The sequence below is a fragment of the Dama dama genome, chromosome 21 (assembly GCF_033118175.1).
Source record: "Dama dama isolate Ldn47 chromosome 21, ASM3311817v1, whole genome shotgun sequence".
NCBI classification, from domain to species: domain Eukaryota; kingdom Metazoa; phylum Chordata; class Mammalia; order Artiodactyla; family Cervidae; genus Dama; species Dama dama.
The window spans coordinates 64,216,091-64,231,419 of record NC_083701.1 but is presented as its reverse complement, the minus strand read 5'-3'; the positions used below and the strand labels follow the sequence as shown (position 1 = coordinate 64,231,419).

At 43.1% G+C, this 15,329-nt stretch overlaps 1 protein-coding gene across 2 annotated transcripts in view; it reads left to right on the top strand.

Annotated features, from left to right (window-relative positions):
* The window catches only part of MATN2 (matrilin 2), a 162,954-nt gene that overhangs the window by 101,555 nt on the left and 46,070 nt on the right, over nucleotides 1–15,329 (top strand). For both annotated transcript variants that reach the window (XM_061123699.1, XM_061123698.1), the window contains exon 6: nucleotides 4,143–4,265. In XM_061123699.1, coding sequence (XP_060979682.1) covers nucleotides 4,143–4,265 — 123 coding nt within the window. The remainder of the gene's footprint in view (nucleotides 1–4,142; nucleotides 4,266–15,329) is intronic.

The window sequence follows — 15,329 nt, the reverse complement described above, 5'->3', positions numbered from 1 at the left end:
CTGGTTTTCCCATCTCTCTAAGAGCTTTCCACAGTTTGTCATGGCCCCCACAGTCAAAGGCTTTAGCATAGTTGATGAAACAAAGATAGATGTTTTTCTGAAATTCCCTTGCTTTCTCTATAATCCAGTGAATGTTGGCAATTTGATCTCTGGTTCGTCTTCCTTTTCTAAACCCAGCTTGGACATCTAGAAGTTCTTGGTTCGCATAATGCTGAAGCCTAGCATGCAAGATTTTAAGCGTGACCTGACTAGCATGGGAGATGAGTGCAATTACACGCTAACAAGTGGGTGACCCGAAGTGGGCCCAGCGGGCAGCAGACAACCGTGTCCAGGGTTGGGAGATTTTCAAGACAGCAGTTCAGGCTCAGGGTGAGGAGGCTGGAGGTGGGGAGTGTCTCCTGCTGATACAGGCTAGTGTGGGCTACAGCAGGGCCTGTCCTGTGGCATGCAGCCTGGGGCACGTGCCAGGGCTTGGTGTCCTTGACCTCTGTGCCCTGAGTGTCCCCAGCTATTCATTTAATGATACATTAGTTCTTGAAAGCTGATACGTTAACTTTTAGAAAGATCTGGTGCTAGCTCAGTATTTATGTTGTGACTCAACTCCAGCAACTGGCTGACATCCATGACATTCAGATCCTGAGACTGAATGCACTGTTCCCACCAAAATGGCTTGTGTGTTAAAACCACAAGTATCAGGCCTTATTAGAACTCTTTAGGGAGGGACATTAGAAAAAACACCTTAACAGAAACTTAATGAAGCCTGGGAGCAAAAGAATAAACACAACACACATTATTAGCCTTTAAAAATCTTTAGCTTTTCCCTTTGTGCCTTTTGATTACTGTGTTTGTATGTCATTATGTTCTCAATGCCTGGTTTTGCTTTTTAAAACTGTACATGTGCATTAATTTGCAGATTCGATTTCCTTGTTATTATTTATAAATTTTTTGGTATTTGGATAGCCTAAATCGTTATTTAGAGGGAAACATTTTTAAGGAAAAAAAAAATCCATAATCCTACCACCTTAACACAGGAAGCAAAGCATTTTTATTTTTAATTTTCAGGTTTTGCCTAGAGCTCTATTGAAAGTGGATATAATCACTGTAAATATACAATTTTCAAATCTACTTTGTTCACCAGACTTTGTTTTCCTATTTACAGTTACGTTATGCTACCTACTACCCCAAATGGGACTCCTGAGTATTCCCTACAAAACCCACCCCACTTGCACCTTCCGCATCCCTGAGTCAGCCTGAATCCCTCTCTGTTTCCCTTCATCTCTAATCTGAAAGGAATCTGACTGGCCCCACTTTCAACCTGGTGTACTGTCTCCTAGGGTTGCCATAACAGAGAACCACAAACCGATGACTGGTAACGGCAGAACTGCATTGTCTCCTCGCTCTGGGAGGTAGAAGTCTGACAAGGCGCTGGCAGGGCCATGACCCTCTGAAACCCGTGAGGGAGAATCCTTCCTTGCTTCTGATGGTGGCTGTTGGTCCTCGGCACTCCTGAGCTCCCGCTGCTTGCTCTCGTATGTCTTCACATGGCATTCTTCTCTTCCTATAAGGACACCAGTCACCCTGAATTTGGAGAAGGAAAAGGCTACCCACTCCAGTGTTCTGGTCTGGAGAATTCCATGGACTGTATAGCCCACGGGGTCGCAAAGAGTTGGACTCGACTGAGCGACTTTCACTCATTCACCCTGGATTAGGCCCCAGACAGATGACCTCATCTTAACTTGATTGTATTTGCAGACACACCAGTTTCCAAATAAGATCACATTCACAGGTACCCGGGCTCAGGACTTCACCATAACTTTGTGCAGGGGGTGGGGACACACAAGTCCCCAAGAAACACCCAGAACGCCATGCCCTTCTCTCTTCCCCACCTCCTTCCCACCCTGTGCCGGTTAAGTCTCCCTCACCCTTTCCTCCCTGGGATTATTACAGTAACCTCCTAACTGGTTTTCTTTCTCTGTTTTTCCTTCTGGCTGTGCTGGGTCTTTGTTGCGGTCTGCGGGCTTAGTTGGCCTTCGTTGGGATCCGGGACTTCCCAGGTGGAGCTAGTGGTAAAGAACCTGCCTACCAATGCAGAAGACTTAAGAGATGTGGGTTCAACCCTTGAGTCGGGAAGATTCCCCTGGAGGAGGGCACGGCAACCCACTCCAGTATTCTTGCCTGGAGAATCCCCATGGACAGAGGAGCCTGGCAGACTGCAGTCCATAGGGTCACAAAGAGTCAGACACGACTGAAGTGACTTAGCACGCACACACATGTTCCTCCCCCTAGAGAGGAACCTGCATCCGCTGCACTAGAAGGTGAATTCTTAACCATCGGACCACCAGGGAAATCTCCTAGCTGGTGTTCTAGTCACATCTGATGCTATGGTCTCTTCTCGATTCCTTTGTTCATAACCCTCCGCCTGGGGGATTTACTCCCTACTCACTCAGAGTAAAAGCTGAAGTCCTGGCAATGGCCCTACGGTCCCTCCTGACCTGCAGTCTTTCTGTCTCCCACCCCTCTCTGCTCCAGTGACTCTGGCCTCCTCACTGATCCTCCAGCTCACAGGCATATTCCCGTCTCTGGGCCTTTGCACCTGCTGACGTTCCCTTTGCCCGGGGTGCTCCCTCCCAGTTAGTGCTCCCTCCCAGTTATCCTCCTAGCTCTGCCAACTCCCGCCTTCCTGGTAAGCCTTTCCTCACCACTGCTGTTAGATCACACCCTTTTTCTCACCCCCGACAGTCTCTTTTCCTTTTCACCATTTTCAGTTTAGTTCAGTTCAGTCGCTCAGTTGTGTCCGACTCTTTGCGACTCCATGGACTGCAGCGTGCCAGACCTCCTGTCCATCACCAACTCCCGGAGTTTACTCAAACTCATGTCCATCGAGTCAGTGATGCCATCCAACCATCTCATCCTCTGTCGTCCCCTTCTCCTCCTGCCTTCAATCTTTCCCGGCATCAGGGTCTTTTCAAATGAGTCAGCTCTTTGCAACAGGTGGCCAAAGTATTGGAGTTTCAGCTTCAGCATCAGTCCTTCCAATGAATATTCAGGACTGATTTCCTTTATGATGGACTGGTTGGGTCTCCTTGCAGTCCGAGGGACTCTCAAGAGTCTTCTCCAAACCACAGTTCTTCGGCGCTCAGCTTTCTTTATAGTCCAACTCTCACATCCATACATGACCACTGGAAAAACCATAGCCTTGACCAGATGGACCTTTGTTGGCAAAGTAATGTCTCTGTTTTTAATATGCTGTCTAGGTTGGTCATAACTTTCCTTCCAAGGAGTAAGCCGTCTTTTAATTTTTTTACTTTTCTCCAAAACACTCTCTACCTTCTCAGAGACTGTGTTCTTTACTTACTTACTTTCTTTTTTATCTGCCACCAGCATCCAAATGTAAGCTTCTCAAGGACTAGAGTTTTCATGTGTTTTGTTATTTGTTCCATCTTTAGTACCTAAAATAGGGCGGGGCCCAGAGTAGGTGCTCAGTGAATATTTGTAGGATTAATGAGAAAAGAGGCCGGTGTATTTTCCCATAAACTACTAAAGTACTTTTCCTTTTTAAGTGTTCATCTTTTATTTTCCAGAATTTCTTGGTCACTTGTGAATGATATTGCTGTAAATAGCTTATTCCATATAGTTAATTTGCTCTTTTTTTCAGTTATGTTTTGGGGTCACAGTTCCAGAGTGAATATTGTCAAATGTCCTTCCGGAAGAGTTTTTATGGATTTATAATGCCACCCACTATAAATAAGTCTGACTCTGTTTCCCTGCTGCCTTGCCACCACTGGATTTTATCTTGTCTTTACTTTTGCAATTTACTAATTTTGCCTTGTGAGTGTTTTGATTTGCATTTCTTTAACTTTTAAATACATTTGTTAGGAAATTCCCTGGCAGTCCAGTGGTTAGGACTCCATGCTTTCAATTGTTCTTATGTTCTTTAGTACCTTCTGGTATGAATTGTCTGATCCTGACTCCTGATTTTTTTCTCAAGAGGGAAGTTTTAGTTTCATATTTATTTATCCATCCTCTTTTGGGGGCAATGGTATTAATCCTTGCTTATATTTGTTGTAGGTATGCTTCCAATCTACTATACCCTTTACCTCTGTTTATGTTTCTACTTAACCTCTGTGTTTTCATCTTTACAGCTGTGGACTATTGTGCCTCAGAAAACCACGGATGTGAACATGAGTGTGTAAATGCCGACGGCTCCTACCTTTGCCGGTGCCCTAAAGGATTTGCTCTTAACCCAGATAAGAAAACATGCGCAAGTAAGTTACACGCACATTTTTTGATTGCTATAGGCACCCCAGCTGTGGAAATCTTCCAAGCAAAGAGTAGCATAGGATTATGTGCTGGAGTTGGGGGACCTCACACCTTCTGCCCCAGTTCCTCCTCTGTCAAGCCTTTCTTAACTTGTCTTAAGACCACAGCCCACTCAAGCTCAATGTCACCCTTCCCAGCATCTGACAATGGTATGTATCTGTTATCAGAGGCCACGTGTGGGAGCGCTCCTCCGGCGTTTGCAGAGGATGCTGGTGATCAGATCGGCTTACTTCATGCTGGCTCAGCCTGGCTGCGCCCACCAGTATTAACAGGCCTTAAGAAATTCTTTCACTGAGGTTTTGTGGCTTGTGGGCTTCAGCTCTGACTTCGCACAAGTAAAGGAAAATCTCCGAGCCAGAAGGAGTTGACTGTGGTTGCCCCTGGGTGGGGGAGGGGTAGATGGAGGGCATTTTGCAGTGAAACTCTCAGTCTTTGTTTAAGCTACTTAGTTCTATTTGATTCTAACTATACACATCCACACGGCTTCCCCATGGCTCAGTGGTAGAGAATCTGCCTGCAATGCAGGAGACACAGGCTCAATCCCTGGGTCGGGAATATCCCCTGGAGAAGGGCTTGGCAACCCACTCCAGTATTCTTGCCTGGAGAATCCCCATGGACAGAGGAGCCTGGTGGGCTACAATCCATGGGATCGCAGCGTTGGAGACAACTGAAGTGACTTAGCATGCAAACATACACATCCACATCACAATTAATTTGACCTCCCCAAATCTGACCAATTTATAAACTGAGGGTCGGTGCTCATTTTGCCAAAGGATTCCGATAGCATTCTTTTGAATGGGAAGCTATGTCAGAACACTCAAGGGATCGTATATGAATAATTATCATGCTCTAGAAAAGTTCACTTGAGAGAAGCTTGTTTTTAAAGTACTAGGACCCAGCATTTTAAAAAAGTGAAGTTGAACAGCAATTTAGAATGTCACCTCTGAAGCATACATCAATTGGAAAACAGAATTTCAATTCATAAAAAGGTCATGTACCCGCAACCTTTCTAAATGCATCTATTATGTAAAGCAGGGATGTGCCTGCCTAGTTTTGAAAGGCATCCCCCAAACTCCTGGAACATCACCTTGCTCTTCAGTCCCGGTGCTTGTCACGTACCCAGTCACTCAGTTGTGTCCGACTCTTTTGCAACCCCGTGGACTGTAGCCTGCCAGGCTCCTCTGTTCACGGGATTTTCCAGGCAAGAATACTGGAGTGGGTTGCCATTTCCTTCTCCAAGGGCTCTTCCCGAGCCTGCATCTCCCATGTGTCCTGCGTTGGCAGGTGGATTCTTTACCACTGAGCCACCTGGGAAGACTGGTGGTTCTTCAATCACTACATCTCAAACAAACATCAGAGCTGGCATCAGGGGTGGAGGATGGAACTACAAGGGACAAAGGAAGTCAAAGCATGAATTTCTGGAGCCCAAACCACATGCCAGTAGCAATGAAGAAGCCCAGGTCCTTCCTAGAGAAGATATCTTGGCTGAGTCTCGAAGGCAGAGCCATCCTTCACCAGGTGAAGAAGAGTGAGGTGGAGGTGGCTGGGAGGAGGTAAGATGTGCAAAAATGTCAGCCAGACAAGACTCGGTGCCACGCCTGGCACCTGACTGGCCTACAGTTGCTTATTGAAAGAATCAGTAACTGTATGAATGGACTGGACTGTCCCTAGTCTCCCTTCCTTTCTGAATGGTCTGTGCTATGAGCCAGCCGCCTGGGCCAAGGTAGCATTCAGGGAGTTGTGGTTGCTGGGCTGATGAGTCAGTTCTGTCCATCAAAGTGGAGGCCGTTGGCACCAAGGGGACTTCCAACCCCAGATCATCTGTTTTTGCTGGGTGATCTTGGGCAAGTCCTTGATGCCTCAGTTGCCTCAACTGTTATAGGGGAGATATTACCGCCAATTTCATAGTGTTGTCTTGAAGACTAAATGAGAGAATTCATCTAAACCATTTAGCTCGTGGCCTGGTGCCAAGCAATTCTTTTAAGGGATGGCACTGGCTTCAAAGACTTTAAATCAGGACTTACTGAGCATGTACCTGAATATTCATTGGAAGGACTGATGCTGAAGCTGAAACTCCAATACTTTGGCCACCTGATGCAAAGAATCGACTCATTGGAAAAGACCCTGATGCTGGGAAAGATTGAAGGCAGAAGGAGAAGGGGACGACAGAGGATGAGATGGTTGGATAGCATCACCCACTCGATGGACATGAGTTTGAGCCAGCTCTGGGAGTTGGTAATGGACAGGGAGGCCTGGTGTGCTGAAGTCCATGGGGTCGCAAAGAGTCAGACACGACTGAGCGACTGAACTGACCTGAGCTTATACCACATGCCTGGGCTGAGTTTAATAGGGCATAAACAATTCAAAATTCAAGACTTCCACTGGAGGTTGGTTGGGAACACAAGCCAGGCGGAGCAACTCATTTACCGGCAAGGTGTTACATGACTGAAAGCTCCCGGGGTGACGCAGACAAGACTCTTGGCAGGAGTTAGGGGAAGGAGGAGGCCAGTTGGAATAGAAGAGGTGGGGACGCTGCTGCCACCCGGGGATGAGGCCCGGAGGAAGGCATGGATGCCATCCAGTCTCCTTCCTGCCCTTACAGAACGCCTTCCTGGGCCAATCACGCCTGACCTCACCCCAGGCCCTGGTCCCAGAGCCTCATCATCAGCATGTCCTGTAGCCCAGAATCTCCCAGGATGTGGAGAATGACAGGCCCCAGGGGAGCAGAAACCAGGAGGCCCTACGAGTGGACAAGGCAGCGCAGGGGGCCTGGGAGAGGCGTCCAGCTGAAAGTCAGGGGTGGCAGGAAGGGGTGCCAGGGATTGTCCGGCTGGGAGGTCTCACCAGCTAGGCGCGGAGGCCGGCAGCTCAGCTGTCTCTCGGTCTTGTTGGAGTCAAGACCCAGAGGTGGACCACCCACGTGTGTGGGCCGAGAAGAGTAGCTAGGCAGTCAGCCTCTGGGAGACGTGTCCCCTAGGAGGGTCCCCTTCTTGCTGTGCTTGGGGCAGGGCAGGGAGCCCGACCTGGGGAGGGGATTGGCACGAGTGCAGAGACCCCCGGACGACTCCGGGGGTCCGGGGGCTGTGAGCGTGGGTGACAGGCATATGGTTGTAAAAACCACCGAGACACTTGGGAATGTCCCAGATGTGTGACAAAAACAGGGACACAAGCTGAGAAACGGGAACGGTTAAGAGGACAGACACGCAGGTTGGAGGCAGGAGCTCAGATATCAAGGCGGGGGTCCTGTTAGTAATTAATGAGGTATGGCGTTGGCGTTCACCCAAGCCAGAGCCTGGCCGCTGCTGTGATGTTGAGAGATTTAAAACAATCTCTTTCCATTCCTCATTAACTTGCAAAAAATAAAACAAAAAAAAACTTAGTTCTTTAATTTTGAGTCTCTATTTTTAATCAGAAATATATTTGAAAGCTAATCCAATTAGTAAGTGTGCAATTATTGTCTAAAAAAGGTAGACTAGTCAATCTAATAATATACCAAGCATGATTAACTTATGATGAAGCCAGAATGTACATAATAGAGCTTTATGTTCCTGAACAAATCATATAATTAAAATATGTAAGTAGCATTCAAAAAAGCACCACCTTTTATATCAGTTCCTTACCCTAAAGCATCCCATACAAATCTATCTGAATATTTTCTAGACAGGAGAAGGCTGTAAATATGCCAGTGCCATCAACTTGCAAAATATTGGCAAGACTTTTTTTTTATTATGGTAAAACATACATAATATGAGATTTACTGTTGTGACCATTTTTAAGTGTGCAGTTCAGTGGCGTCAAATGCATTCATGTTGTTGTACAACCATCACCACCATCCGGCTCCAGAACTTTTCATCTCCCTAAACTGAAGTTCTGTGTCCATTAAACAGTAATTTGCCTCTCCTCCACTTTCCCCACCCCCTGCCCCTGGCAATCACTTTTAAAAAAATATTTATGTGTTTTAAAATACATAGATATTTATGTAGAAGACCCTGTGCTGGGTCTTCATTGCTGCGTAGACTTTTCTCTAGCTGCGGAGAGCAGGAGTTCCTCTCCACTTGCGGTACGAGGGCTTCTTGTTGTGGCGGCTTCTCTGGTTGCGGAGCAGCAGGTCTAGGCTTGCAGGCTTCGGTAGTCATGGCTCCCAGGCTCTAGGGCACAGCCTCAATTGTGTGGCCCACGGGCTCAGTTGCTCCGTGCCATGTGGGATCTTCCTGGGAGTCTGGCAGAGTACAGTCCACGGGATCACAAAGAATCGGATACGACTGAGCACATAGGCACATCATACGGTAGATGAAATAGAAGAGACCAGTCTTTGAGTTTCCTGGACGGCTTTTCATTAACCTGCTGAGCCCCAGTATCTTCCTACTGTCCGCAATGTGCCACTTCCTACAGTCCACAACATGAGACTTGTGTGCATGAATCAAAGACTCTTGGTTGGTAAAAATAGAGTTGCCGTGTGATCTAGCAATCCCACTCCTGGGCATATATCCAAACACAACTACAATTTAAAAAGATATTTGCACCCCTATGTTCACAGTAGTACTATTCACAATGGCCCAGAAACAATCTAACTGTCCACCGACAGATGAATGGATAAAGAAGGCGTGGTGCATATATATGATGGAATATTTCTCAGCCATAAGAAAGCATGAAATAATGCCACTTACAGCAAGATGGATGGACCTAGAGATTATCATACTAAGTGAAGTAAGCCAGAAATGGAAAGATATTTACCATATGATAGCAGTTATATATGGAATCTGAAATATGACACAAAGGACCTTATCTACAGAAACAGACTCACAGATATAGAGAACAGACTTATGGCTGCCAAGGGGGAGGGAGGGTTGGGGAGGGGTGTGTTGTGAGCCTGTGACTAGCAGATGCAAACTGTTATATATAGAATGGATAAACAGCAAAGTTCTTGTGTATAGCACAGGGAACTCTATTTAATATCCTGTGTTAAACTATAATGGAAAAGGAAATAAATGACTTAAAAAAAAAAAGACCCCCAAAAAATAAATAAATAAGAATTTTAAAAAAAAATTAAAAAAGACCCAACTGGAAGAGGCCTTCAGGTTCAACCTACTTCTAGCCCAACCACCCATCCTACAATATCCTCACCATGTCATCATCCAGCCTCCACCTGAATAGCCCTAGTGACAGGACACTCACTACACCCCCTGCACTGTGTTCCACCTTGTATAGCTCTGACTCTTAGAAAGTGATTCCTTACACAGAGCTGATCACCACTTTCTTGCACTTTGAGACCAACAGATCAAATTAAGAGTCTCACATTTTCTTGGTCACTAAGAATGAGTCATAGAAGAATAATTTTATTTCATGTAGTAGACTAGCCAGGCTTAAAAAATGTGGGAGCCACTATCTAGGCTCTAATAGACAGTCTATCGGTTTCCTAAAGAGATCCCTGTGCCCTGTAGACCAGATGGAGAAATGTGTGCTGGATGAAAGAATCATTGGTTGAGTTTGTAACTGGCTGAATGTCTCAACTGAGATCCTCCCGGGGGGATGTGTTTAAGCAGCCTGGCAGGAAGAAGCATCAAGGAGGGTCCATGAGCTCTTTCACTCTTAGTGACTCCTTGTTAGTTCTTAGCAGGCAATGTTTACACATCTGAACTTTCAGAAAACACTCCATTAAGAGTAATATCAATAACCATTTGTTTATTCAACAAATATCTATTGGTCACCTACTATAGCCCAGATACTTCTGTAGACACTGGGTATACGGTGGTGAATAAAACAGACCAAGGACCTCCTGTCCTTATGGAGCACACATTCTATTGGAGCTGAGTGACAGAGGATTACAGATCTCAACAAGAAAGTCCCATCTGGTCAAAGACTTGAAGGCGGTGAGAGAAGGGGGAGACTTTGGAAGCAGAGGAAACAGCACTGGTGCAAAGGTCCTGAGGCAGAAACGGATGTCTGGCAGTGTTCAGGAACAGCAAGGAAGTTCCATGTGGCTGGAATAGAGTGAGAGATGGTGAGGTAGGTGGTGTGGTCCATGGAGCAGATAGCGTGCCCTCTTCACAGTTGTCCATTCGCTTCCTATCTCCCCAAATTCCTGCGTTACCTGGAAGCTCATAGTCACTTCCCAAACAAACTGGCTTTGCTTGCCTGTATCTTGAATGTCCGGTATAGACATCAGAAGCAATACATATTGTTCCCAGATGTTCTCTGACAATTTTCTTCTCCAAACACTGAGCACCTCCCACACTGTTCTTTTTTCTATTTTACTTCTGCCATTATCCATAGTAACTAGTTCACGATTATATATGTATATATTTATTTTTAACCTTTTTCTAGTTGCAAAAGTAATATAGACTCATTGTAGAAAACTGAATAGTATAGAAATGAAAGTGCATGGAATGAAATGACTATAATCTTGTCATCCACCAGTAACCATTGTTTAATACTGATTTGCTACACTTCTCTTGGTCTTTCTTTTTAATGCATATGTATATATCTGTATAGAGTTGAGATCATACAGTGTAACACAAAGGGCTTCCCTGGTGCTCAGATGATAAAAGAATCTGCCCACAATGCAGGAGACCTGGGTTCGACCCCTGGGTTGGGAAGATACCCTGGAGGAGAGTATGGCAACCCGCTCAAGTATTCTTGCTTGGAGAATCCCCATGGACAGAAGGACCTGGCGGGCTGCAGTCCATGGGGTTGCAAAGAGTCAGACATGACTGAGCGGCTAAGCACATTATGACATAAAATCATGAGCATTTTCCTGTGTCATTTAAACTTTATAAAAACATTTTAATGTCTGTATATCATATGTATATATCACAGTTTACTCAGCACTTTTTAAACTATTCAAATTGTATTGTGATAAATGTTCTTGACTATAAATCTTTGCATTTCTGATCATTTTCTTAGGAACAAAGCATGAAAGGAAATGTATTGAGTCAAAGGCTATTAACACTTTTAAGGCTTTTGATGTATATTACAAAATCATTTTCTAAAACCTTTGTACCAGTTTCTATGCTATGCCATAAAATTGCCTGTAAAAGAGTCAACATTCAAAAAACGAAGATCATGGTATCTGGTCCCATCACTTCATGGCAAATAGATGGGGAAACAATGGAAACAGTGACAGACTTTATTTTTTGGGGCTCCCAAATCACTGCAGATGGTGACTGCAGCCATGAAATTAAAAGACACTTGCTCCTTAGGAAAAAAGCTATGAAAAAAAAAAAAAAAGAAGAAAAGCTATGACAAACCTAGATAGCATATTATAAAGCAGAGACATTTCTTTGCTGACAAAGGTCCGTCTAGTCAAAGCTATGGTTTTTCCAGTAGTCATGTATGGATGTGAGAGTTGGACCATAAAGAAAGCTGAGCACCAAAGAATTGATGCTTTTGAACTACGGTGTTGGAGAAGACTCTTGAGAATCCCTTGGACTACAAAGAGATCAAACCTAGGATCAGTCAATCCTAAAGGAAATCAGTCCTGAATATTTATTGGAAGGACTGATGCTGAAGCTGAAACTCCAATACTTTGGCCACCTGTTGTGAAAAACTGACTCATTAGAAAAGACACTGATGCTGGGAAAGATTGAAGGCAGGAGGAGAAGGGGATGACAGAGGATGAGATGGTTGGATGGCATCACCGACTCGATGGGCATGAGTTTGAGCGAGGTTCGGGAGTTGGTGATGGACAGGGAAGCCTGGTGTGCTGCAGTCCATGGAGTTGCAAAGAGGTGGACATGATGGAACAACTGAACTGAACTGAAAATTTTTTTGCCGACTTACTAGGAGAAAATTTTTTCTCATTGCTTTATTTGTTATGTCTTTAGTTATTATTTTTTCATAAAATTATGTATGTCCAACTTACTTGTTGGTGTCAATTGATTAATGAACAATCTGTTCTATTCTAAGAAATTATAAGTGACTCCTATTAGCTCCATGAGGAAAAGGACTGTGCCTTTTTGCCCCCTGCTGATTCCAGTGCCTGACCTATGGTAGACGTTCAGAGAATATTTATTAAATGAATAAGTGAATGAATTAATGAATAGTGAGGTTGACACTTTTTCACATAATTAATTGATGTGCAAAAGAAAGGAAATAAATATCTGAGCTGAAATTAAAGAAATAGATGATGGGTAACCAACAGGGAAAACTAGTAAAATCAGAAAGTGGTTTTTTGAGATTTAGTAAAATTGATGAATCAGTTGCCAGACTGGTCAGGGGGAGAAAAGAGAGAAGACACAAATTTCCAGCATCAGGAATGAGAGAGTGGACATCACTATGCATCCTATAAACATTGAAAGGATAATAAGAGAGATTAATGAACAAATTTATGCCAGTAACTTCAGACAAATTCCTTGAAAGACCCAAACTACTCATTTTTTTCTTTTCCATTATGGTTTATTATAGGATACTGAATATATTTCCCTGTGCTATAAAATAGGACCTGTTGTTTATCCTTTCTATAGACAATAGTTTATATCTGCTAATCCCAAACTTCCGATGTAATCCTCCCTACACTCCTTCTCCCTTGGCAACCACAGGTCTGTTCTCTATGTCTGTGAGTCTTTTTGTTTCATAGATAAGTTCCCTGTGTCATACTTAAAATTCCACATATAAAGCGATACATGGTTTTTGTCTTTCTCTTTCTGGCTTCATTTAGTATGATAATCTGTAGATCCATCTGTGTAACTGCAAATGGCATTATTCATTCTTTTTTATGGCCAAGTGATATTCCATTGTGTGTATACATACTGTATCTTAATTCATTCATCTGTCAATGGATATGTAGATTGTTTCCATGTCTTGGTTATTGTAAACAGTGCTGCTATGAATTTAGGAGTGCATTTATCTCTTTGAAATATAGTTTCATTTGGATATGTGTCCAGGAGTGGGATTGCTGGATCCTATGGCAACTTTATTTTCAGTTTTTTGAGGAACCTTCATATTGTTCTCCATAGTGGCCACATCAGTTTACATTCTCACCAACAGTGTAAGAGGATTCCCTTTTCTCCACACCCTCTCCAGCATCTGCTATTTGTAGACTTTTTAACAGTGGCCATTCAGGCCAGTGTGAGCTGGTACCGCATTGTAGTTTTGATTTCCATTTGTCTACTAATTAATGATGTTGGTCATCTGTATGTCTTCTTTGGAGAAATGTCTATTTGCGTGTATCCATGCTAAGTCACTTCAGTAGTGTCCGACTGTTGTCCATGAGATTCTCCAGTCAAGAATACTGGAGTGGTTGCCGTGCCCTCCTCCAGAGAATCTTTCTGACCTAGGGATCAAAGCTGCATCTCTTACACCTCCTACATTGGCAGGCAGGTTCTTTACCACTAGCACCACCCAGGAAGCCCCTGATGTCTATTTAGGTCTTCTGCCATTTTTTTGATTAGGTTGTTTGTTTTTTGTTGTTGAGTTGTGTGAGTTGTTTGTATATTTTGGAAATTAAGCCCTTGTTGGTCGCACCATTTGCAAATATTTTTTTCTCCCAGTCCATAGGTTGTCTTTTAATTTTGTTTATGATTCCTTTGCTGTACAAAAGTTTATAAGTTTGATTAGGTCCCATTTGTTCATATTTGCTTTCATTTCTGTTGCCCATTGACACTGATATGATTTATGTCAGAGAATGTTTTGCCTATGTTGTCTTCTAGAAATTTTATGGTGTCTTGTCTTGTATTTAAGTCTTTAAACTATTTTTGAGTTTATTATTGTGTATCATGTAAAGATATGTTCTAACTTCATTGATTTACGTGTGGCTGTCCAACTTTCCCAACACTACTTGCTGAAGAGACTGTTTTTTCCCCATTGTATAATTCTTACCTCTTTTGTTCATAGGTATGCGTGTTTATTTCTGAGCTATCTATTCTGTTCCATTGACCCATATGTCTGTTTTTGTGCTAATACCATGCTGATTTTTAAAAATATTTTATTTTAATTAATTTATTTATTTGGCTATTCTGGGTCTTAGTTGCAGCACATGTGATCTTCAATCTTTGTTGCAGTGTATGGGATCTTTAGTTGTAGCATGCAGGATCTTTAGTTGCAGCATGTGATCTTTAGTTGTAGCATGTGGGATCTAGTTCCCTGACCAGGGATTGAACCCAGTCCCCTTGCATTGGGAATGCGGAATCTTAACCACTTGACCATCAGGAGAGTTCCCCATGCTGATTACGGTAGCTTTATAGTTATTTTCTGAAGTCTTATGTCTTCTGCTTTGTTCTTTTTCCTCAGGATTGCTTAGGAATCTTTATGCTTTCATATCAATTTTAGGTTTATTTGTTCTAGTTCTGTGAAAAACATCATGAGTAATTTGGTGGGGATCATATTAAATCTGTAAATTGCTTTTAGTAGTATGGCTATCTTAACAGTATTAATTCTTCTAATCCAGTAGAAATGGGATATTTTTTCATTTCTTTAAATCATCTTCAGTTTCCTTTAACAATGTTTTATAGTTCTCAGCATATAAATCTTCCACCTCCTGGGTCAGGTTTATTTGAAGTATTTTACCTTTTTTTGATGTAATTCCTTTTTTAAAAGGAAGTGCCTTTTTCCTTTCCCTTTCTGACATTTCATTGTTACTGTAAAGAAATAAAACCAGTTTCTGTATGTTAATCTTGTATCCTACTACCTTGCTGAATTTGTTTATCAGTTCTGTTAGTTTTTGTGTGGATTTTTTTGGTTTTTAAATACATAGTATTATGTTATCTGCATATAATGACAATTTTGCCTCTTCCCTTTCAATTTGGATACTTTTTATTTCTTTTTCTATTATGGTTGCTGTGGCTAGGACTTCCAGTACTATGTTCAACAGAAGTGGTGAGAATGGGCATCCTTGTCTAGTTCCAGATATTAGTGGGAAGGCTTTCAGCTTTTCACCGTTGAGTATTATGTCAGCTGTGGGTTTGTCATAAATAGCCTCTATAATCACTTTGGTAAGAGTTTTTAATCGTGAATGAATGTTGAATTTCATCAAATGCTTTTTCTGCATCTGTTGAGATGATTATCTGATTTTT